The sequence below is a fragment of the Scyliorhinus torazame genome, chromosome 1 (genome assembly GCF_047496885.1).
Source record: "Scyliorhinus torazame isolate Kashiwa2021f chromosome 1, sScyTor2.1, whole genome shotgun sequence".
Classification (NCBI taxonomy): domain Eukaryota; kingdom Metazoa; phylum Chordata; class Chondrichthyes; order Carcharhiniformes; family Scyliorhinidae; genus Scyliorhinus; species Scyliorhinus torazame.
Genome location: NC_092707.1, coordinates 302,811,188 through 302,836,778, shown reverse-complemented (window position 1 = coordinate 302,836,778; position 25,591 = coordinate 302,811,188). Strand labels below are relative to the sequence as shown.

At 48.2% G+C, this 25,591-nt stretch overlaps 1 protein-coding gene across 1 annotated transcript in view; it reads left to right on the top strand.

Annotated features, from left to right (window-relative positions):
- Positions 1–25,591, top strand: part of LOC140421449 (uncharacterized) — a 152,908-nt gene that overhangs the window by 107,438 nt on the left and 19,879 nt on the right. Inside the window, exons 8-11 of the mRNA XM_072506199.1 lie at positions 12,932–13,060; positions 15,049–15,240; positions 15,376–15,471; positions 19,100–19,147. Of these exons, the coding sequence (XP_072362300.1) occupies positions 12,932–13,060; positions 15,049–15,240; positions 15,376–15,471; positions 19,100–19,147 (465 nt within the window). The remainder of the gene's footprint in view (positions 1–12,931; positions 13,061–15,048; positions 15,241–15,375; positions 15,472–19,099; positions 19,148–25,591) is intronic.

Genomic DNA, 25,591 nt, shown 5'->3' with positions numbered 1-25,591 from the left:
CTAACCATGCAATCCATGTGCTTAAATCTTATGTTACATCTTGCACAAAGCGGATAAGGCACTTTTCAATAAGGTTTCTCACTCTGGCTGGACACGTTGTTCTGGGAGATGTCATCATATGACCTTCAGCCGCCCCTCCCCATCATGTGAATCATGGCATGGCCCCAACCTCCCAAGGCTTTTCAGTTTGTCCTGGATTTTACTTTTGAAACTCTGATCATCCTACCTAGAAAGTTGAAGGATAGTTGCCAATTATAGGATGGAGGGGATGGCCAGTATGCTAGTGTCATGGCAATGATGAGTTTGTAGGAGTTATGACAAAATAGTTGCAATACAAAAGAAAGATAAAGAGAGGCGAGGCCATGAACTAATTTAAATAAATATTTTTTGTGAGGGCCAAGAAGAGTCCAGCGCAAGTTTGTAGAGTCAAACAGAAAATAACTTTTATTTCATAGAATCATAGAATTTACAGTGCAGAAGGAAGCCATTCGGCCCATCGAGTCTGTACCAGCACTTGGAAAGAGCACCCCACTTAAGCCCACACCTCCACCCTATCCCTGTAACCTAGTAATCCCACCTAACCTTTTTGGACACTAAGGGCAATTTAGCATGGGCAATCCACCTAACCTGCACATATTTGGACTGTGGGAGGAAACCAGAGCACCCGGAGAAAACCCACGTAGACACAGGGAGAACGTGCAGACTCCCCACAGACAGTGACCCAAGCTGGGAATTAAACCTGGGACACTGGAGCTGTGAAGCCTTTACAACAATATTTACACAGCAACAGTAGTTCAGTGCTGGTTCTCTCTCCAGCCAGTACCATACTGACCAGCTCTATTTATACAGCTGAAAGGTTAACGATTGCCCTGCACCCTCTCTCCCCTGCCCCCTCATTGGGAAAGCTCATATTCCTCAAGAGTCAAGAGGTAGCTCTTGTTTGGGCAGTGCCCCTACCGGGAACAGCCCCTTTTAATTTGACCCTGAGTTTGTTTCTTTAAGTATAATTAGTTGATCGACTCTGAAAGACCATCACGAGGTAGCCAATTGTCCCCAATAGGATCGGGGCAAGTTTAACAATATTGAAAAGGTGCAATAAGAGAGAAGGCTAATCTTTGACTTTGATCCAGAACAGCTGCAAAGTCAAATAAGTAGCTGTGATGTCCATCTATTTTTTTAATATAAATTTAGAGTACCCAATTATTACCCAAACAATGACAGTGACCCAGGGTCGGGATCGAACCTGGGTCCTGGGCACTGTGAAGCAGCAGTGCTAACCACTGTGCCACCAGTGATGTCCATCTAATGCTAACATTGGGAGGCTGACCTGTGCAAGAATCTGGCTGGCTCTGGTGCTGAACAGTTAGCAGCTTACGTCTGAAAATGCTTGGGAGCAATGTTCCCTCTGAGCTGTGTGGGTGTGAAAGGTTCCGTGTGGGTGAAAAATAACATGTGTGTATGGTTGCACAAAAAGTACCAAGTTTGCTATTGTCATTTCTAGTACCTAGGTCAGTGATGGGTTTATTCCTTATTGACTTGGTTTGAGACAAACATGTGGAATGACATTGCTGGAGTCACATGTAGACCAGACCAGTAAAGGACCAGATGGGTTTTATGACAATTGGCGGTGGTTGTATGATCATCATTAGACTTTTAATTCTGGATTTTTATTGAATTTAAATTTCACCATCTGCTGTGGTGGGATTTGAACCCTGGGCCTGGTGGATTACTAATCTAGTGGCAATGCCACTAAACCACCAAATGCCCATTAGAATGTCAGAATTAAATAAGTGCAGGAGCCCCCACGTGGGTTTTCATTTTAGCACATTTTAGCTTCGCGCTATAACAAAGAACAAAGAACAAAGAAATGTACAGCACAGGAACAGGCCCTTCGGCCCTCCAAGCCCATGCCGACCATACTGCCCGACTAAGCTACAATCTTCTACACTTCCTGGGTCCGTATCCTTCTATTCCCATCCTATTCATATATTTGTCAAGATGCCCCTTAAATGTCCCTATCGTACCTGCCTCCACTACCTCCTCCGGTAGTGAGTTCCAGGCACCCACTACCCTCTGCGTAAAAAACTTGCCTCGTACATCTACTCTAAACTTTGCCCCTCTCACCTTAAACCTATGCCCCCTAGTAATTGACCCCTCTACCCTGGGGAAAAGCCTCTGACTATCCACTCTGTCTATGCCCCTCATAATTTTGTATACCTCTATCAGGTCGCCCCTCAACCTCCTTCGTTCCAGTGAGAACAAACCGAGTTTATTCAATCGCTCCTCATAGCTTATGCCCTCCATACCAGGCAACATTCTGGTAAATCTCTTCTGCACCCTCTCTAAAGCCTCCACATCCTTCTGGTAGTGTGGCGACCAGAATTGAACACTATACTCCAAGTGTGGCCTAACTAAGGTTCTATACAGCTGCAACATGACTTGCCAATTCTTATACTCAATGCCCCGGCCAATGAAGGCAAGCATGCCGTATGCCTTCTTGACTACCTTCTCCACCTGTGTAGCCCCTTTCAGTGATCTGTGGACCTGTACTCCTAGATCTCTTTGACTTTCAATACTCTTGAGGGTTCTACCATTCACTGTATATTCCCTACCTGCATTAGCCCTTCCAAAATGCATTACCTCACATTTGTCCAGGTTAAACTCCATCTGCCATCTCTCCGCCCAAGTCTCCAGACAATCTAAATCCTGCTGTATCCTCAGACAGTCCTCATCGCTATCCGCAATTCCACCAACCTTTGTGTCGTCTGCAAACTTACTAATCAGACCAGTTACATTTTCCTCCAAATCATTTATATATACTACAAAGAGCAAAGGTCCCAGCACTGATCCCTGTGGAACACCACTGGTCACAGCCCTCCAATTAGAAAAGCATCCCTCCATTGCTACCCTCTGCCTTCTATGGCCTAGCCAGTTCTGTATCCACCTTGCCAGTTCACCCCTGATCCCGTGTGACTTCACCTTTTGTACTAGTCTACCATGAGGGACCTTGTCAAAGGCCTTACTGAAGTCCATATAGACAACATCTACTGCCCTACCTGCATCAATCATCTTAGTGACCTCCTCGAAAAACTCTATCAAGTTAGTGAGACACGACCTCCCCTTCACAAAACCGTGCTGCCTCTCACTAATACGTCCATTTGCTTCCAAATGGGAGTAGATCCTGTCTCGAAGAATTCTCTCCAGTAATTTCCCTACCACTGAAGTAAGGCTCACCGGCCTGTAGTTCCCGGGATTATCCCTGCCACCCTTCTTAAACAGAGGAACAACATTGGCTATTCTCCAGTCCTCCGGGACATCCCCTGAAGACAGCGAGGATCCAAAGATTTCTGTCAAGGCCTCAGCAATTTCCTCTCCAGCCTCCTTCAGTATTCTGGGGTAGATCCCATCCGGCCCTGGGGACTTATCTACCTTAATATTTTTTAAGACACCCAACACCTCGTCTTTTTGGATCACAATGTGACCCAGGCTATCTACACCCCCTTCTCCAGACTCAACATCTACCAATTCCTTCTCTTTGGTGAATACTGATGCAAAGTATTCATTTAGTACCTCGCCCATTTCCTCTGGCTCCACACATAGATTCCCTTGCCTATCCTTCAGTGGGCCAACCCTTTCCCTGGCTACCCTCTTGCTTTTTATGTAAGTGTAAAAAGCCTTGGGATTTTCCTTAACCCTATTTGCCAATGACTTTTCATGACCCCTTCTAGCCCTCCTGACTCCCTGCTTAAGTTCCTTCCTACTTTCCTTATATGCCACACAGGCTTCGTCTGTTCCCAGCCTTTTAGCCCTGACAAATGCCTCCTTTTTCTTTTTGACGAGGCCTACAATATCATTCGTCATCCAAGGTTCCCGAAAATTGCCGTATTTATCTTTCTTCCTCACAGGAACATGCCTGTCCTGTATTCCTATCAACTGACACTTGAAAGCCTCCCACATGTCAGATGTTGATTTGCCCTCAAACATCCGCCCCCAATCTATGTTCTTCAGTTCCCGCCTAATATTGTTATAATTAGCCTTCCCCCAATTTAGCACATTCATCCTCGGACCACTCTTATCCTTGTCCACCAGTACTTTAAAACTTACTGAATTGTGGTCACTGTTACCGAAATGCTCCCCTACTGAAACATCTACCACCTGGCCGGGCTCATTCCCCAATACCAGGTCCAGTACCGCCTCTTCCCTAGTTGGACTGTTTACATATTGTTTTAAGAAGCCCTCCTGGATGCTCCTTACAAACTCTGCCCCGTCTAAGCCCCTGGCACTAAGTGAGTCCCAGTCAATATTGGGGAAGTTGAAGTCTCCCATCACCACAACCCTGTTGTTTTTACTCTTTTCCAAAATCTGTCTACCTATCTGCTCCTCTATCTCCCGCTGGCTGTTGGGAGGCCTGTAGTATACCCCCAACATTGTGACTGCACCCTTCTTATTCCTGATCTCTACCCATATAGCCTCACTGCCCTCTGAGGTGTCCTCTCGCTGTATAGCTGTGATACTCTCCTGAACAAGTAGCGCAACTCCGCCTCCCCTTTTACATCCCCCTCTATCCCGCCTGAAACATCTAAATCCTGGAACGTTTAGCTGCCAATCCTGCCCTTCCCTCAACCAGGTCTCTGTAATGGCAACAACATCATAGTTCCAAGTAGTAATCCAAGCTCTAAGTTCATCTGCCTTACCCGTAATGCTCCTTGCATTAAAACATATGCACTTCAGGCCACCAGACCCGCTGTGTTCAGCAACTCCTCCCCGTCTGCTCTGCCTCAGAGCCACACTGTCCCTATTCCCTAGTTCTCCCTCAACCCTCTCACCTTCTGACCTAATGCTCCCGTGCCCACCCCCCTGCCATACTAGTTTAAACCCTCCCGTGTGACACTAGCAAATCTCGCGGCCAGGATATTTATGCCTCTCCGGTTTAGATGCAACCCGTCCATCTTATACAGGTCACACCTGCCCCGGAAGAGCTCCCAGTGGTCCAGATAACAGAAACCCTCCCTCCTACACCAGCTGTTTAGCCACGTGTTTGTCTGCTCTATCTTCCTATTTCTAGCCTCACTGGCACGTGGCACAGGGAGTAATCCCGAGATTACAACCCTCGAGGTCCTGTCTTTTAACTTTCTGCCTAGCTCCCTGAACTCCTGCTGCAGGACCTCATGCCCCTTCCTGCCTATGTCGTTAGTACCAATATGTACAACGACCTCTACCTGTTTGCCCTCCCCCTTCAGGATTCCCTCTACCCGTTCGGAGACATCCTGGACCCTGGCACCAGGGAGGCAACATACCATCCTGGAGTCTCTTTCACGTCCACAGAAGCGCCTATCTGTTCCCCTGACTATAGAGTCCCCTATAACTATTACTCTTCTGCGCTTTGACCCTCCCTTCTGAACATCAGAGCCAGCCGTGGTGCCACTGCTCTGGCTGCTGCTGTTTTCCCCTGATAGGCTATCCCCCCCGACAGTATCCAAAGGGGTATATCTGTTCGAGAGGGGGACAACCACAGGGGATTCCTGCACTGACTGCCTGCCCTTTCTGGTGGTCACCCATTTCTCTGCCTGCACCTTGGGTGTGACCACACTTACATAACTGCGATCTATGACGCTTTCCGCCACCTGCATGCTCCTAAGTGCATCCAATTGCTGCTCCAACCGAACCATGCGGTCTGTGAGGAGCTGCAGTTGGGTGCACTTTCTGCAGATGAAGCCATCCGGGACGCTGGAAGCCTCCCGGACCTGCCACATCTCACAGTCATATGGGAGGAAAACAAAGCACTTGGAGAAAACCTACGCAGACATGGGGAGAACGTGCAAACTCCACACAGCCAGTTAGTAAATAAGGGCAATTCCCCAATTACATTGCCATTTTTTTCTTTTGGTGTGTTTACTGAACAAGCTCAGTTTTTAAATGAAAAAACTACTGGGATTTTTTTAATAAACATTTTATTGAGGTATTTTTGGTTTTACAACAACAAAACAAACAGCATACATAAGACCTGCTTCTTCCCTTACAGGTCCCACCATTATTAACCCCCTACTCTAATCTAAACTACCCCCCCCCCTTCTGCTGACGTTTAATTCTCTGCAAAGAAGTTGACGAGCGGCTGTCACCTCCGGGCGAACCCTAACATTGACCCTCTCAACGCAAATTTGATTTTCTCCAAGCAGAGAAAGCTAGCCATGTCAGATAGCCAGGTCTCCAACTTCAGGGGCTTTGAGTCCCTCCAAGCTAATAATATCCACCTCCGGGCCACCAGGGAAGCAAAGGCCAGAACGTCTGCCTCTTTCTCCTCCTGGATTCCCGGGTCTTCTGACACCCCAAAAATCGCCACCTCCGGACTCGGTGTCACCCTTGTTTTTAACACCGTGGACATGACGTCTACAAACCCCTGCCAGAATCCCCTGAGCTACATGTGGACATGGTTCTCTGCCCCCCCCCCCCACCCCCGCACACCTTGCGCACCTATCTTCTACCCCAAAGAACCTGCTCATCCGGGCCACTGTCATGTGAGCCTGGTGAACAACCTTGAACTGTATCAGGCTGAGCCTGGCGCATGTTGTGGATGCGTTGACTCTACTCAACGCCTCCGCCCAGAGACCATCCTCCATCTCTCCTCCTAACTCCTCCTCCCACTTGCGCTTCAGCTCCTCAGTCTGCGTGTCCTCTGACCCCATGAGCTCCTTATAGATGTCGGAGACCTTCCCTTCTCCCACCCACACCCTGGTGACTACCCTATCCTGAATCTCCTTTGGTAGTAGGAGCGGGAAGGTTGAGACCTGTCTATGTAGGAAGTCCCGCACCTGCAGATACCTAAATTCGTTTTCCTCGCCAATCCAAATTTCTCCTCCAGCTCCCTCAAGCTAGGAAAGATCCCTTCTATAAACATATCCCCCATCATCTCAATTCCTGCCTTCCTCCATCACCGAAACTCCCCGTCCATCCTTCCCGGGGCAAACCGATGGTTCTTACAGATTGGAGACCAGGCCGATGCTCCCTCCGCTCCCATATGTTTCCTCCATTGCCCCCAGACTCTCAGGGCTGCCACCACCATGGGGCTGGTGGAGTACCGTGCCGGCAGGAACGGCAGAGGTGCAGTTACCAACGCCCCCAAACTGGTGCCCTTACATGATGCCGCCTCCATACACACTCATGCCGGCCCTCCCCCCACCACCCACTTCCTGATCATAGCTATATTCGCCGCCCAAAAATAGTTACTGAAGTTTGGCAGTGCCAGCCCGCCCTCTCCCCGGCTCTGCTCAATCATCCCCTTTTTTACTCGCGGGGTCTTGCCCACCCATACAAAACCCGTGATAACTTTGTTAACCCGTTTAAAAAAGGACCACGGAATAAAGATGGGGAGACACTGGAACACAAACAGGAATCTCGGAAGGACTGTCATCTTCACCGTTTGGACCCTCCCAGCTAGTGACAATGGGAGCGCGTCCCACCTCCGAAAATCATCCTTCATTTGGTCCACCAGACGGGCCAGATTAAGTTTGTGCAATCATTCCCATTCCCGCACCATTTGGATGCCTAGATACCTAAAACTTCCCCCTACCACTCTAAACGGCAGTTCCCCCAATCATCCTTCCTGTCCCCTTGCCTGGATCACAAACTTCTCACATTTACCCATATTTAATTTGTACCCTGAAAACCAGCGAAATTCCCCCAGAATCCTCATGATTCCTTCCATCCCCTCTGCTGGGTCCGATACATACAGGAGCAGGTCATCTGCATAAAGGGAGACTCTGTGTTCTACCCCCCCCCCCCCCCCCCCCCCCCCCCCCCCGCCCCGGACCAATCCCTTCCAGCCCCTTGAGGCTCTCAGCGCAATTGCCAGCGGCTCTATAGCCAGCGCGAATAACTGTGGGGAGAGGGGGCACCCCTGTCTTGTTCCCCGGTGTAGCCTAAAATAGTCCGATGTTGTCCTATTCGTCGGTACGCTCGCCACAGGAGCCTGATACAGCAACCTGACCCAGTCAATAAAGCCCCGCCCAAATCCGAACCATCCCAGTACCTCCCACAGATATTCCCATTTTACTCGATCAAAAGCCTTCTCTGCGTCCATTGCGACCACTACCTCCACCTCCCTACCTTCTGGGGTCATCATGATCGCATTTAGCAACCTTCTTACATTGGACACCAACTGCCTTCCCTTAACGAACCCCGCCTGGTCCACCCCAATCACGTCCAGAACACAGTCTTCAATCCGAGAGGACAAAATTTTGGCCAACAGTTTGGCGTCCACATTCAATAGGGATATCGGTCTGTAGGACCCATACAGCTCCAGATCCTTATTCCGCTTCAGAATCAGCGAGATCGTGGCCTGTGATATAGTCAGGGGAAGCACCCCTCTCTCCCTTGCCTCATCGAATGTCCTCATCAACAGCGGCCCCAATATCCCAGCGAACCTTTTATAAAACTCCGCTGGGTACCCATCCGGCCCCAGGGCTTTACCGACTGCATGGCCTTCAGCCCCTCCGCTATCTCTTCGATCCCGATCGAGGCTCCCAGCCCTTCTACCAGCTCCCCGTCCACCTTCGGGAAATTCAACCCCCCTCGGAAGTGCATCATCCCTTCTGGTCCTGGTGGGGTTTCCGACCCATACAGCCTACTATAAAACTCCTTAAATGCCTTATTCACCCCTGCTGAGTCTCACAACAGGCTCCCATCTCCATCCTTTACATTCCCTATCTTCCTGGCTGCCTCCCTCTTTTTAAGCTGCTGTGCAAGCATTCTGCTGGCCTGCTCTCCATGCTCATAAATCGCCCCCCTCGCCTTTCTCAGCTGCTCTACCGCCCTCCCTGTGGTTAACAAGCCGAACTCCATCTGTAGCCTCCGCCGTTCCCTTAAAAGCCCTGCCTCAAAGAAAATCTATTCCAGAACTATAATTAAGGTATATTTTGTAGTTGCAACTGCCTGACACTTCATGGTGTTCTAACTTTTGGTGCTGTGCTCATTGTTATCTAATGATTCTCTTATAATGGATCTGGTAGAAATGGCACCAGTAGTTGAATAGAAATCCAAAAATACCAAGAACTTTGCTACAGGTATACCAGATTTTCTGAAAAAGGTTGTTCAGTTTTTAATTACAAATGCAAAAAAACCCTAAAAAGAGGAAAGTAAATGGCTTTCAATTATTTGTATAAACTCAGTCAACAGTCTCTTTGTATTATAACAGTATATTATGGAATTAGTTCTAGATACCCATTCAAAAATGGATATTTATAAACTCTGGAACTTTTTAAAAGAAAACTAAACGTTGAGATTAGAAACTAGGTAATTTATTACTTTTATTTTTAGTGTGGTGTGAATTTTTTAGAGAAAATTGAATTTGAATATAAATTTTCAGTGCAGTAACTTTACAAATGTATTAAGCTTTGAAATATTGCTGTTCAGGTCATTTCTGTACAGAAAGTAAGTTCAGAAGACCGATTTCATGTTAATGTATCTAGTTTTGTTATAAGTTTTCAAAATAAATGGGTTTTTAATTTTAAAAAAAGCCCTGCCTCAGGGGTCTCCGCATACATCCTCTCGACCTGTAGTATCTCCTTTACCAGTCGGTCTGTCTCTGTCCTGTCTACCTTCTCCCTGTGGGCCGGTCTCGCGATCAGCTCCCTTCTAACCACCGCCTTCAATGCCTTCCAGACCACTGCTGCCGAAATTTCCCCCGTGTCATTGACCTCCAGGTAATTCTGAATACATTTCCGCACACCTCCTCGTCCGCTAATAGCCCCACGTATAACCTCCAGTGCGGGCGCTGATTACTGTCTTTACTAACCTGCAGGTGAACCCAGTGCGGGGCATGGTCTGAGATTGTAATTGCCGAGTTCCCCGTGTCCACCATCCCTGTCAGTAGAGTCCTGCTCAGAATAAAGAAATCAATCCGGGAGTACACGTTATGCACGTGTGAGTAGAAGGAAAATTCCTTCTAAATCTGCCCAAATCTCCATGGGTCCATCCCCCCCCCCCATCCCCCCCCATCCCCCCCCCATCCCCCCCCCCATCCCCCCCCCCCATCCCCCCCCCCCCCCCCCCCCCCCCATCTGCTCCATGAACCCTTTTAGCTCCTTGCTGGCAACCTGCCCATTTTTGAGCTTGACCGGTCTAAGCCAGGGTCAATAACTGTGTTAAAGTCCCCTCCCGTGACCGGTTTATGCGAATCCAGGTCCGGTATCTTCCCCAGCATCCTCCTTATAAACTCAACATCGTCCCAATTTGGCACATACACATTTACTAATACCACCTGCACTCCCTCCAATTTCCCACTGACCATAATGTATCGGCCCCCCACGTCTGAAACTATTCTTCCCGCCTCAAACACCACTCGCTTGTTGATCAGAATCGCGACCCCCCTGGTCTTCGAGTCCAGTCCCGAATGAAAAACCTGTCCGACCCAACCTTTCCTCAACCTAATCTGGTCAGTTACTCTAAGATGCGTCTCCTGCATCATTACCACGTCCGCCTTCAGTGCTCTCAAGTGCGCGAACACGCGTGCCCTCTTGACCGGCCCATTGAGCCCTCCTACATTCCAGGTGATCAGTCTAGTTGGGGGACTCATCGTCCCCCCCTTTTGCCAATCAGCCATCCCGTCTCTAGGGCCAGTCGCCAACCTGCACCCCACACCTCCACCGGCCCACCCCAGGCAGCCTCCCCCCCCCGACCTCCTCACTGTCCCTCAGCAAAAGTCCCTCCCTCGTCAGCAGAACATTTTACCCCCCTCTCCCCCCTAGTAACAGCACAAAATAAATCAGCCCCTTTGAGAAGCCTAACATCTGTTCACCCCTCACTACGCTTCCGTAAGCCAGCCCGCCCAGCTAGCTTGGGGGCCCTCGCCCCTGGCGCCAGACAATCTCCCACCTATTGTTCCCTCCCCACCCTCCCCCTGCTCATACATACATATTCAAATGAAAAACAATCCCACAATTGCCCGACAGAGATTTAAAAAAAACCCCAAGTTGAACACATGATAAAAAAAAGGATCAAGCGAAAGATTCAGCATCTGAACAAACACACCTCCATCCTCCAACAGTGCAAATGCAAACTTTACCTAACACAGCTCTGCAGCTGGCCCCAGATCCATGCAGCAGGCATAACAAATAACGTCCGAAAAAGCAAGAAACAAGAAACTTTTTTTTTTAAAAACCCATAAACACTACAGCAAAATTCAAAGTTCAAAGTTCTGAATCCGACACCAGTCCTTTCCTTTTCGCGAAGTCCAGCGCTTCCTTAGGCGACTCGAAATAGTAATGTTGCTCCTCGTGTGTGACCCAGAGGCGGGTCGGATACAACAGCCCGAACTTCACCTTTTTCTTGAAAAGTGTCGACCTGATCTGGTTAAACCCCGCTCTTTATGCTGCAATTGCATAAGGTGTTAGTGAGGCCACACCTGGAGTATTGTGTTCAGTTTTGGTCTCCTTACTTGAGAAAGGACGTACTGGCACTGGAGGGTGTGCAGAGGAGATTCACTAGGTTAATCCCAGAGCTGAAGGGGTTGGATTACGAGGAGAGGTTGAGTAGACTGGGACTGTACTCGTTGGAATTTAGAATGATGAGGGGGGATCTTATAGAAACATATAAGATTATGAAGGGAATAGATAGGATAGATGCGGGCAGGTTGTTTCCACTGGCGGGTGAAAGCAGAACGAGGGGGCATAGCCTCAAAATAAGGGGAAGTAGATTTAGGACTGAGTTTAGGAGGAACTTCTTCACCCAAAGGGTTGTGAATCTATGGAATTCCTTGCCCAGTGAAGCAGTAGAGGCTCCTTCATTAAATGTTTTTAAGATAAAGATAGATCGTTTTTTGAAGAATAAAGGGATTAAGGGTTATGGTGTTCGGGCCGGAAAGTGGAGCTGAGTCCACAAAAGATCAGCCATGATCTCATTGAATGGTGGAGCAGGCTCGAGGGGCCAGATGGCCTACTCCTGCTCCTAGTTCTTATGTTCTTATGTTCTCCTGGCCACCTCCGCACTCAGATCTTGATAGATCCGCAAGATACTGTTGTCCCATTTGCAGCTCTGTGTCTGCTTGGCTCACTGTAAAACGCACTACTTATCCAGGTATCTCACCACCATTGCCCTTGGGGGTTTCCCATTCGCACTCTGTGAGCCCTGTCCACCTCCAAGGGTCGGGGGAATTCCCCATCTCCCAGCAGCTTCTCGAACATGGCCGTGATGTATGCCCCAGCGTCCGCTCCTTCTGACCCCTCAGGAAGCCCAACGATCCTCAAGCTCTGCCGGCAGGACCTATTCTCTAGGCACTCCACTTTCTCCAGGAGCCTTTTCTGCTGGTCTCTTAGCATCCCCAACTCCAACTCCACCACTGTTTGATGTTCCTCCTGGTCAGCCAGCGCCTTCGCTACTTTCTGGATCGCCAATCTTGGGCATCCAATCTACGTTCCAGCCGCGAAATTGCTTCTTTAATCGGGTCCAAGCAGTCCTGCTTCTGCTTGGCGAAGCCCTCCTGGATAACTTGCATCAACTGCTCCGTTGACTGCTGGGTCGACAAGCCAGAGGTCCGGTCCGCCGCCATGCTTCCTTCCGGTGCTGCTTAAGCCCACACCTTCTCTGTCCTTCTGTTTCTGCCTTTACGAGCACTTCTAGTCCTCCTCTCCATGCACTGATGTGGGAATTTTGTTCACAATTGCCTCTGTCATCAATTTTCAACTCAAGTTCGGAAAACAAATCGGGGGGAAAGGTCCAAAAGTCCGACCCGAGAGGGAGCCACCAAATGTGCAACTTACTCCTTCATAGCCGCCACCAGAAGTAACAAACTACTGTTTTGCCGCCTCCCTCCACGACCTTCCAGCTTTCACTGCTTTCCTCTACCAGAAGTCGGAAACAAATTTTGATTCAATTGAGAAAGTAATATATTCTTTATCTGTTAGGGATATGTCATGTGTTCTTCATATTTTTCATATAGGAACACCTACAAACGGAAATAGATTACTTACAGAGTACTCGTAGATGTAGCCAGAAACTGGCAACAGATGAAAAGGTGCTTCACATTCAGCAAGAAGAGCATCTGTATGCAGCAGTTCTACAGGAAAGAGTCTGTTTTATGTTACTGTTTTTTAATATATTCATTGCAATGTAAAATGTTTTCTTTCAGGAGTGTGGTACTCTTGCCAATTGTGAGAAAATGGCAACATTTAAAAAGTTAATTTTTCCTGTATTTTTAACATTCCTTTCTCATGATCATTTATAGCTCCCACTATCTCTGCCATTTCCCCCTTCTTCCTATCCTCAATATCCAAGCTCCCCTCAGTCTCCCAGTCCCTGATCATTTCCATCCTCATCAATGGTTTCTGTTCCTTTCAAAAAGTTTCTCATCTCTTAATTAAAACCACCATCCAAGGGCGGTGCAGACTCGATGGGCCAAATGGCCTCCTTCTGCACTGTAAATTATATGATTCTATATATGATTCTATTGCCTCCTCAGAATATGTCCCCTCAACCCATTTGTCTTCCCCATTTGCTGCTCGTTCTCTGAACCTTTCAGATCCATGCTCATGGCCCAGGGGAAGATGCTGGGGGGGGGGGTGCAGCCGTTCACGGCACCGCCATGCCAATCTCTGGATCGTGTGTATCCATTCTGGGGGGCAACCCTTGACCCTGCACGTCTGCCCCACCGACCACTCATAATCCCCACCAACTGCCGAGGTCTTTGGCCGTGCGGCTGAAGGCTATTGCTAATAGGGAATTAGCAATTGTGGTTAAGTGAGCACTTTGCACAACACAAGTGGATTTCCATGGGTGGACGGGCCATGTAGCATGTGGGAGTCATTGCCTAGCATTCCAATCAAACCGTGTTGCCTAAATCACAGCATCATAAACATGTTATTATTGTACTTGCATCATAGTGCACCCTTAGGGCAGAGTTTCCCACCTCCATGAAGGCTGCTTTGGAGGGATGGGCAGATGTCAGGAAAATTGCACTGAAAAGCACTGGACCACCTCTCCAACGTGTTCCTATTTGCTCGTGTTTTTCCAGGAGGCAGGCGCACAGTAGTGATAACAATCAGCCCCGTAGCGATGGAACATGAGATCAAGCTAATTAAGAGCCACTTCACAGCAATGACTGTAGTGGGCTCCCCCCCTTCTCCACCCCCATCTCCTTGAGTGTGAGGAGGCAGCTGCGCAGTGGGAGGGGCTATTTTATAGTTGAAGCAGATCTAAATATTTCTGGCAGGAACTGGCATTTTAATGTCACAGTCTTGTCATTGAGTCTGAAATTCCTGGAGAAGGTGCCTCTGGTCGCCATGAGCCCAACGAGGTCTCGGCTGCTTCCCTGACACTGATGGTGGCTTCGGCCTTTCTCTGCTGCTCCTGTTGCTTGTCCCTCAGCCATGTTTTCACTGAAGGAACGGTAAGAACTGCCAGCCTCCTTTTAGTGGGCCACACTGGCCATAGCTCCCACCTCCAGTACCTCCAACGTCCTCAATTTAATTGGGTAATGGGGAGGTGACCCACTTGTTGGCCTCCCCTTTGTAAATTTAATTCAGATGATGTGCTGCACGCTCCACCGGGTTCACCGTCCAGAAACGACCCGTGTGCTGAGTTTCCGATAGTTGAGGAAAATTTCAGCCCTTATTCTCTGTTTCAGCATCTGATGATTTTACTTTTGTTTCATTCCTATTTTGCGATCTGTACGATTAGAAGGACAGATTTTGTAAAAGTAAAGTTAAAGAAAACAAAAAAGATTACTTCCACTCACTTTTTATAGCATACAAATATATGTTCTTTTTTTAAAAAATAGCTTGGCCTACAGAATCCCTTTTCCTTCTCCGGCTGTTTTCCTTGAATTCTGTGCTGTTGTTATTTGTAAACTCGAAAGTGTTCAGTACAGTGAATGGGCAGATCGTAGGAAATGGAAAAGTAACATTGCTTATTAAACCAAATAATTAAAGATGTTGTCCCGTACCTGCCCGCTGCAGATAACCTCCATCATCTTGGAGGCTACGTTACCAAAAAGGTCCTTGTAAACAAGTATGTTTTTTTTTTAATGACCAAGTTACAGAGAACCTTTCCTTATTGTAGGATGACCTGCTGGTTGAAGTTGAAGAGTTAAAAGCTCAGCTGGATAAAAACTCCAATAATGAAAGAATTCTAGTTCAGACAATAAATGCTGAAAAATGCAGAGTAATTCTGGAAAAAGAAGAGCTAAGTTCTCAATTAGAAAAAACGAAAGAATGTGAAAAGCGTAAAATTACTGATTTAGAAAATGAAAAGGTAAGGACGATTTCAAATATAACTCTTCCAAGGACAGCGCAGTTTATTTGCTGCCAGTTGTACACCTGCGATTTTAGAAATCCAACGTTTTTTTCATGCTAATGAGATTTTGTGGTCACTTTCATTTTCTATTAGGGCCACATTCAACTAGAGCTGGAAGATACAAAAATAGAGCTGGAAAAATTAAAAGAAACTCAAAATGAGAATTTGATAGAGCTGAGGAAAGAAAAGGTAATGCACTAAGCAGATTGGAAACAGTGACATATGTTCACAGAATATTGTTCTGTTCCCCTGTATTATTCTGATGCTTTTCCTATACGTTACTTAGTGTTCGAATGAGTCATTCACTTGTGTGCGCTGGTAATGTTAATCACTGAGGCATCACATATTCTATCATATAATCCCTACAGTGCAAAAGCAGGCCTTTTGGCCCATTGAGTCTGTCCCAACCCTCTGAAAGAGCACGCTACCTAGGCCCACTGCCTCGCAAACCCATACCCCCACCTAATCTTTGGATATTAAGGGGCAATTTAGAATGCCAATCCACCTAACCTGCACACTGGGAGGAAACTGGAGCACCCGGAGGAAACCCACGCAGACACAGGGAGAACATGCAAACTCCACACAGACAATCACCCAAGGTCGGAATTGAAGCCAGGTCCCTGGCACTGTGAGGCAGCAGTGATAACCACTGTATCACAAAATTTGGGAAACATATCTATGGTATATATTTGAACCATAGTAATTGGCTCTGATGATGAACCTGGAGGAAAGCCAATGCAAAGAGAGATGGGTTAAATCAAGGCAATCAAGTTTAATTTCTCAGTCAAATATTACAAGAAGAGAAAAGGGAATATACAGATGAGAAATCTAAGAAAATCAAAAGTGCCCAAAATTCCATGCTCAGTCACCAGTGATATAGTGGTGCATAACTGCTGGCCACCTGTTGAATAGGAAGTTGATCAGCCTGCTTCTGAAGAGGCACTGAACTGCAAGAGAAGACTTCCCCAAAGAAAGTCAAATGGCATTTTGTTTCTCTGACTTGAAGCGATAGAGGCCCCCAACAGATTGAAGGGGTAATGCAAATGTTTCTCTGAAGGGTAACCATGACCACATTGTGAAATAATTGAGCCCCTCTGGGATGGAACACCATTGTTCTGTGAATTATTTGGAGTTTTAGGAAGTTCCCGTATGGATCTCATGTCTGCTGTCAGCAGGTACGGCTTCTGCTAGACCTAAGAATAAAATGAAGGATAGAATATGTGAGGTATTCTGGAAACCGCTGCAGTGAAAGATAGATAGAGGAGTTATCCAACAGCCACCCAGGTGGGAAGCATAGTCAAACAGGAAATTCAACTCTTCCACACTTTGCCCTGAGTTGCAACAGCAACCACCCCACCCCCCCCCCCCAACCAACCATCCCACACACACAATCCACACAGGCATTAAAACACTCTGGGCTGGATTTTCCCTCTGAGGTAGGAAACTGGTTGAGATTGTTTCCGGGCACCAAACCCGTCCTAGGGAACAAAACATTCATTAGGATTTTCGAGGGGGCATCCCCTTAATTGGCCCAGAAACATGTTCACTGTCCAATTAAAAATGGCAGTCTGGTTTAGAGGCTACAGGGCCAATTAAAGATCTTTTATAGTTTGAAAGAAGCAGCAGACTGCAATGGAAGGTGATTATAAGAGAGGGTACCTCTCTCCTCCTCTTCCGTCAGTTAACATCCGTAAACCCTCTCTCCAACTTTTAAAAATCTTTAATTAAAACATAGATTCAGCAGGCAAGCCACCACCATATGGACGGGGACTGGAGCAAACCCCTCTACAAGGCAGCTTGTGGCTGCTCCCACACCTAGGAGACAGAGTGGGCCTCTAGGCCAGCCAGCACTGCTTGCCTGCTGCCTGGTGCCTTCTTCAGTTAGTCTTCTTTAATTGGATTCCAGTAGGCTCAACAAGTCTGATCGGTTATCTGCCATATGTGACTTTTCTGATCCTGCCTCTGCAAAATTAGCCTGGAGGAGGGACGGAGCAAGGAAAACAGTACTCCTGCTGGCAAGGTTATTCTTAACCCCACCAGCTTCCAATCCCAGCCGAGTGAGGGCAAAACAATCTAGTCCAAGATCTTTATGATTTCAGTACTTTTGTGATGTGATTACGATTGATAAAGATAAATGCTTCATTATGTAATGCCTCATTTATTAAATCAATTACTTCAAAAATTCTCGCCAATGTTATTAAATAGATAAAACACAGCAACCAAATGATAAGAATGAATAATGGCACTGTTTTTGGTTCAGAGAGGAGTGTTGGTCAGAACATCAGGTGAATTCTTGAATCTTCAGTTTAATGTCTCATCCAAAAGATGGCAACTTTACTATTGCAAAATTACCTCACAACTGCATTAAATTGTCAATATGTTCAAATGCTGGAGAGAGCCTTGAACTCTCAGCTTTCTATCTCAGGGACAAGAGTTGGTCAACTAAACCAATTTCAAAGGAAGTTTGCATCAAAAAACACATTTTTATTCTGTCTAAAGTGAAATCCTCTCAATTGCACTGAAATAAATGAGGAAGGGAGAAGCTAATTCCATCTTATACCCATTTCCAGACAGAAAATGGTATCATTAAGGACCCATTTCAAGTCAATGTTCTGTACCTTCATTACATTGCTGCAAATGTGGTAAATAGAATTTACAGTGCAGAAGGAGGCCATTTGGCTCATCGAGTCTACACCAGCCCTTGAAAGAGCACCCTACCTAAGCCCATACCTCCACCCTATCCCCATAACCCAGTAACCCCACCTAACTGTTTTGGACACTAAGGGGCAATTTAGCGTGGCCACTCCACCTAACCTGCACATCTTTGGACTGTGGGAGGAAACCAGAGCACCTGGAGGAAACTCACACAGACACGGGAAGAAAATGCAAACTCCACACAGTCACCTGAGGCTGGATTTGAACCCGGGTCCTTGGAGCTGTGAGGCAGCAGTGCTAACCACTGTGCCACCGTGCCACTTTCCAGACTTCCTGATTGTTGGCGTTAACTTGATGATATGTCCCTTGCATATTCAGTGTCTAATTCCTATTTCAGGTCCCTGAATTGGTCAACACTGAACGTAGAATCCACAGAGTTTATTGCCAGTGAATGCTGCAGTTTAACTAGCAGCTAACAAAGTTACCGTATTTTTTTATTTCCAAGTGGAGCAGCAATGTTCTTCATGGCTCCACAGAGAGTTGGAGGATGCTGCAGGATTGCGATCACTACCCTTCCATTCTCTCACTGAGGTTTGGTGTCAGTGAGGCAGCTGGCCCAGATACCCAATTGCTAGCTGCAGCTCACCAGGAATATACTGATGAAGCCTGAGGTCAACTTCAGGTTAGCCTCAGGCCTTCATCTTCTGATGTGTTCTCCATGTGCTCCATCAATTCTACACATAAAAATGGGCCCAAACAAATTTTTAGCTCACAAGTTCTTAGATTTGGTGAGGTTTTTATTTGTCATTTCAGTTGGCAAAATGTCCTTTTTATGCGGGTTGTTGTTTTATTGCTTGAATAGATTAGTGTAATTTATCAGCAAAACATAATGTTATACAAGCATTATTCAGCTGTTTTGTAGTTTAAAATATCCAATATTACAATTGCACATAGTGTGAAAAGGCAAAACAGAGCAGCATTCAATTTACCCCCCACACTGCTTAATGTAACATCCACACAAGGATGTGAATACTCAGTATGAAATTCATTTGCTAACAGGAGGGAAATTAAATATGTTGAAACATTCCACCCATTTTTGAAAGTTGTTGTGGGTGTCATAGCTTTTTAAAAAATATCAACTCTAATGTGGTATCTTTTGCAGGATGCATTTTTGATTGAAATTGAGGAATTGAGAAAATTCTTGGATAAGGTATGTGCAGACATTTTTAAGTGGAAATGTTATTTTGATACAGATTAATAAGTCCTAATTCAAGATTCTGTTGGTAAAGAAGTTAATTGTCAATTTGGAGAGAATTGGACTGGGGTGTGATAGTGAGTGTACAGCACCACAGTGTGCAAGGACAGAGGCTTGACTCCGCTTCCCCACTTTGTTGAATGCTGTGATGATGAGCAACAATCAGGCACATGAAGAATCATTACTGCATCATTGTCACATGTGTGTTCTTGGCAGCCAGCTGAGCACAAACATTGTTAGGATGCTAGGGGCATATGGCCTAGCCAGGTCATTACAAGGAACAAGGGCAAGTAGAAGAATTTTACGTTAAAAATATGAGGTTGAATTTTCTAATTTTTATGCAGAGTGGCATAGGGGGTTGCAAAAACGGGGTGGAATCCGCCGGCCCCAAGGATGGTTTCCTCCGCTGTATTTTTAGCCTTAGTCAAAAGAAGCTTAAGGATGGGTCCCACAATGGCTCTGATTGAGACTGCCCTACCAGCAACTTAGGTTTCTAAAAGAACGGGTCCCAACTTTAAAAATAAATAAAAATAGAACCCCACCCCCACCATGTACCCTCATGCAAACGTGAATGGAAAATTTAATGGGGGTGGGGGCGCTATCAGACGTAAAGACCTGCTGCCGGCTCAAAACCTATTTTGAGATTCCTGCGGGATTGTCTACCCCCCCGCCATCAATCCTGCCTTCCCCCAAAAACGGGAGCACAAAATATCCTCCATGGAGTTTTGTATTAAAATGCTCAATGCTGATTATTAATATAACTAACCAGGGGTATTAGAGTTGTGTTGAAATACAACACTGGATTGAATGGGAAATCCTGCAGCAAGTTACATAGTAACTCACCTCCAGACTCCCCAAAGTTTGTCCACCATCTACAAGGCAAAAATCAGTAGTGTGATGGAACACTCTTCACTTGCACTGTGCAGCTCCAATAACACTCAAGAAGCACAGCACCATCCAAGACAAAGCATCTCATTTGATTGGCACACCATCCATCAACCTAAAGATTCACTCCTTTCACCACCAGGGCACATGGCAGTAAGGTGTACCATCAAACATTACAGCAACTTGCTAAGGCTCTTTGAACAGCACCTTCCAAACCCGAAGAACAGAGGCAGCAAATGCACGGGAACACCATCACCTAAAAGTTCTCCTCCATCATAACTTGGAACTATATCACTGTTCCTTTGCTATCACTGGATCAGAACCCTGTAAATCCTTCCCTAAGAGCACAGTGGGTGTACCTTCATCACTTGGCCATTTAAAAGAATCATTCTTGAGATGTGAGCATCATTTTAAAAGCCATATTTAGTCATAAAGAATCAGCCTCTTTCGCTACATATCCTAAATTCCCCATCAGGGAAACAGCCTTTCAGAAAGATTGCATGTTTTCCTGTTTGTAGAAATGAAGCTGGAGCAGTAAGTACACACAATCATTTAATACAAAATAGAAGAACTTATTTTTAAAAAAAGACACAATCACCTTTCTTAACCTTTGTGTGATGAATGTGTTATCTTAAATCTTTTATATAATTTTATATAATTATAAATCCCCGTCATTGCTAGCTGTGCTGGACACTTGCTGCTTTGCCTAGGACAGCTTTGGTGGGTGTCCAGTTGGTGCTTGAGCACGTGATGGTCTTAGTGTGTTAGGCAGGGGTCTCCTGCATTGACAGGAGTCTCATCAGCACTCTGAGGCATTGGTGTCAATGGCCGGCGGGGGGGCCGACAGGGGTGGAGGGGGGGGGGGGGGGGGGGGGGGGGGGGGGGGGGGGGAGGCTGTCCTCATCAGAAGCACCCTGAGAGGTGCACCCCAGTGCTGGCAGCAGCTGGTTATCTGCCATGAGACACATTTGTCCTTCCTTGCTTTCCGGAGAAGAATCAGGACCTGGCTGTCATTGCAGGAGACTCAACCTCTCTCACCTTTGGCTCTGGGCATTGGAACTAAAGGCCAATGGACACAGTTCAGAACGGATAGCCAGTTTCCCATGTGATGTGCTGTTCCTCCATGACAATCGCCAGTTTCTCAATGGAGGATGCCACGCATTCTGAAGAGCAGATGATTGCAGCACTCATAGTCTGGAAGGCCTCCTCCACTGCCCATGTCAGTACACTAAACTCCTTAGTAAGGTCTGACACATCGCCACATACCTCGCACTGTACTGTCACCTGATGGACAACTCCAGAGGCTCATCATCAGCCTGGGGCCCAGAAGTTAGGTAATCTCCAGCATTCCACCTCCACCATTTAATACTCGGACAGCTGGTCTTGTGATTAAGATGTGCTCTCACTATTGTTTCGTTCCATTTCAGCTGACTCATGCATACCCACCTAGGAATGTAATCTGTTTTGATGCTAGGTGATGCGCAGGGGTGTGATGATGCACCCTCTAAGGCTCCTCCGCTTTTGCAGAGGTTAATGGTGTACCCTCAGACTCATGGCTACAGCTGCCGGGGTTTCATCTGTCGGGGAAACCAGGGTTTAAACCCCAGCCCCTTCAAGCTTGAGATGCAATTCCTCCCCAGATGCTGCAAACCTCGTCAAAACCATCAACACTCACTAGCGCGCCACTCCACCCCCTCCCCCCATTCCCCCCCTCCCCCCCCCCCCCATCACGACGGCGCGGCCACTTCGGCGCGGGAGTGGAGAATCCCGCCCAATGGGTACAGATTACAAATCTTCAAGTTTAGACAGAACAGACAGACATGATGAGGAACCAGCGTCATCTGGTACGCACATGTTACAGAACTATGAGGACCAGTTTACTGATATAGACAGGGTTTCGGTAGAGGAACACAATATTTCTGGTGAATTAGAACAGGCCATTTTTCCCGAAAGGACAACTGCCAAAAGTTGGTACAAAAGTCACGTACTTGTCTGAAGGATCTAGTCAATGGAAGGATGCAATTGTTATTAGTAGAGCAGGGAAGGCCACTGGAAAGTATAAACACTGGTTGAATGTACAGCATACAGGGGAGGGTGGAAGACAATGGATTGGGAACACAAAGTTCAAAAATGGAGGGCACAGAAACGCAGTGCCAGTTCAGATAGTACATCGGATAGTGAACAGGTTCACAGGAAAAGATTGAGAATTAGGGGACGTAGTTTGTCAAGGTCTTAGAACATGGGTAAGAATATGAATGCTACTAGGAGTAAAAGCCCACGTGAGATTTTGGTGGCCTCCAATAAATTAGATGAAAAAGTAATCAAAGATGCCAAACAGGACTTCCGGGTGCGGCAATGCTGAGCTGAGCTGCACGATTCGGCAGCTCCCGCTACCACGGACCTTCGGGCTCGCTAGAAGAGCCCCAACGGAATTTTTGCTGAAACTAACCCGTGGGGAAGGTAAGAGGGAGGTCCCCCTCCAACTTGGATGAAACAGACTCGAAGCGCAACGGCCACAAAAGTGGCATTGAAGCAACGGGAAAAACCGGGGAAAAAAGACAAAATGGCGGCGGCCAGAGACAAAGGTGAGCTGCAGGATCTGGAGCAGCGGGAAGGATCGGGGAAGAAAGATAGAATGGCGGCGGCCAGAGACAAAGGTGAACTGCAGGAGCTGGAGCAGCGGGAAGGACCGGGGAAGAAAGATAGAATGGCGGCGGCCAGAGACAAAGTGGAGCTGCAGGAGTTTATTAGGCACTGCTTCGAGGAGCATCGCGAGGAGATGCGTAAGGAAATGCTGGCGCCTATGCTTTCGGCAATCGAAGGACTAGGGATCACCCAGAAGGCCCACGAGGTTCAGATCCAGGAGGTACAAAAAAGTGTTGGTCAGAACGAGGTCGAGATCTCGGGCCTGGTGGCGAGAGTGGAGCAGAACGAGGCGCTACACAGGAGGTGGGCGGGAAGACTCGAAGACCTGGAGAACAGGTCGAGGAGAAAGAATCTGCGGATCCTGGGTCTCCCTGAAGGAGCGGAGGGGGCCGATGCCGGGGCATACGCGAGCATGATGCTCGGGTCGATGATGGGCAAGGAGGCCCCTTCGAGGCCGCTGGAGTTGGATGGGGCACGCCAGGTGCTGGCGAGGAGGCCCCGGGCAAATGAGCCGCCAAGAGCGATGGTGGTGAGGTTCCACCGGTTCACGGACAGAGAGTGGGTCCTGAAATGGGCCAAGAAGGAGCGGAGCAGTAAGTGGGACAATGCAGAGATCCGAATATACCCGGACTGGAGCACGGAGGTTGCAAAGCGGAGAGCGGGTTTCAACCGGGCCAAAGCGGTGTTGCACTGGAAAGTGAAATTCGGAATGCTGCAGCCGGCGTGTGATGAACGGTTACTGCCTTATCATCATGTAAGGTGATGTCCCCTTTAAGACCGGGCTTGGAACCCTGGGGACTCCGCCTCTGGCTCCGCCCATCTGGGAGCCATACATAAAGGCCTGCCTCATGGTCTGTGTAACAGTCAGCTCTCGTCTCTAGCTGTAGTATAGTTATTAGTCTAATAAAGCCTTCTTTACAGTTTAATCTCTAAGCATCATTATTGAGGGTACCTCAATTTATTAGACTAAACTAGATTCAGGATGGACGCAGGCCTAAAACCAGAGAAGCTCAATCTGGAAGCACGAACGCCGGAGGCGAAGGAAATTTTTAAATACTGGATGTGGTGCTTAGAGGCCTACCTGGACTCCGCAGAGACTCCCATCCTAGGGCCACGCAAGCTGCGTCTACTCCACGCCCGGGTGAGTCACAGAATCTCCGCCACGCTCGAAAAGGCGACGACTTATGAGGAAGCGATTGAGTTGCTCCGCAAGCGGTTTGTCAAACCCGTCAATGAGGTGCACGCCCGGCATCTGCTCTCTACCTGCCGGCAGCGCTCGGGGGAATCGCTCGACGAGTTTGTTGAAAAACTCACCGCGCTTGCCAGGGACTGTGACCATCAGGATGTGACAGGGGAAGTCCATATGAACCTGCACATCAGGGATGCTTTCGTGTCCGGCATCTGCTCGACCTACATCCGGCAGCGGCTGCTCGAAAACGGGGCAAAAGACCTCCAGGAGACGCTAACGCTCGCCTCCTCGCTGGAGGTGGCCCGACATAACTTGGGTACGTACCCCGCGGACTCTGCCAGCCCCCCCCCGAACTTCCTCAGACTCAACCGTATTACAGGCCTGCGCCACGCGGCGACCCGCTCACCATGGGGGCACACCATGCTACTTCTGCGGGCAGGGCCAGCACCCACGCCCACGCTGCCCAGCCCGCTCCGCGATCTGCAGCGACTGCGGGAAGGGCACTTTGCGAAGGTCTGCCTGGCCAGACCCAGGGGCCAGAAAAACAAAGAACAGCCGGCCCGAAAATCAGGCTCTCAGGCCCACAGGCCTTGCAATGCTGCTGCGCACCGACCCGACACGCCCTCTTCTGACGTGTCATCAGCCTCGTGCGAATCATGGGAGCGGCCATCTGGTTGGCGGCCATCTTCTCGACCCGACACGTGCGACCGACGGCAGCGGCCATTTTACAAGTCCGACTCGGCTGACGACTCCGACTACCCGCGACTGGGTGCGATCACCCTCGATCAAACTTGGCCAAAACACCTGCAGAACTCCATGATGCAGGTCCAGGTCAACGGGCACGACACTGCATGCCTCTTCGACTCCGGGAGCACGGAGAGCTTTATCCACCCTGAAACGGTAAGGCGCTGCTCCCTACGCACCCATCCCGCATCCCAAACCATAGCCCTCGCATCTGGGTCCCCCTCGGTACAAATCACGGGGTACTGTATTGCGGATCTCTCGATCCAGGGTGCCAAATACACCCGTTTCAAATTTTTTATCCTCCCTCACCTCTGTGCCCTCCTGCTGCTCGGACTGGATTTCCAGTGCAGCCACCGAAGCCTGACACTGAAGTTCGGCGGACCCTTCCCCCCCCCCCCTCACGATGTGCTGCCTTGCGACACTGAAAGTCGCACCCCCCTCGCTATTCGCTAACCTCACTCCTGACTGTAAGCCCGTCGCCACTAGGAGCCGGCGCTACAGTGCCCAAGATATGGCTTTTATCAAGTCAGAGGTCCAGCGTTTACTGGGAGAGGGGGTCATCGAGGCTAGCAACAGCCCTTGGAGAGCGCAAGTGGTGGTAGTCCGGTCCGGGGAGAAGAAACGGATGGTCGTGGATTATAGCCAGACCATAAACCGATTCACGCAGCTTGATGCGTACCCACTTCCTCGCATTGCGGAAATGGTAAATCAGATCGCCCAATACAGAGTCTTTTCCACGGTCGACCTCAAATCTGCCTACCACCAGCTCCCCATCCGACCAAAAGACCGCCCCTATACTGCCTTCGAAGCAGCCGGCCGGCTCTTCCACTTCCTCAGGGTCCCCTTTGGTGTCACAAATGGGGTCTCCGTCTTTCAAAGGGCGATGGACCAAATGGTGGACCAGTACGGTTTGCGGGCTACATACCCGTACTTGG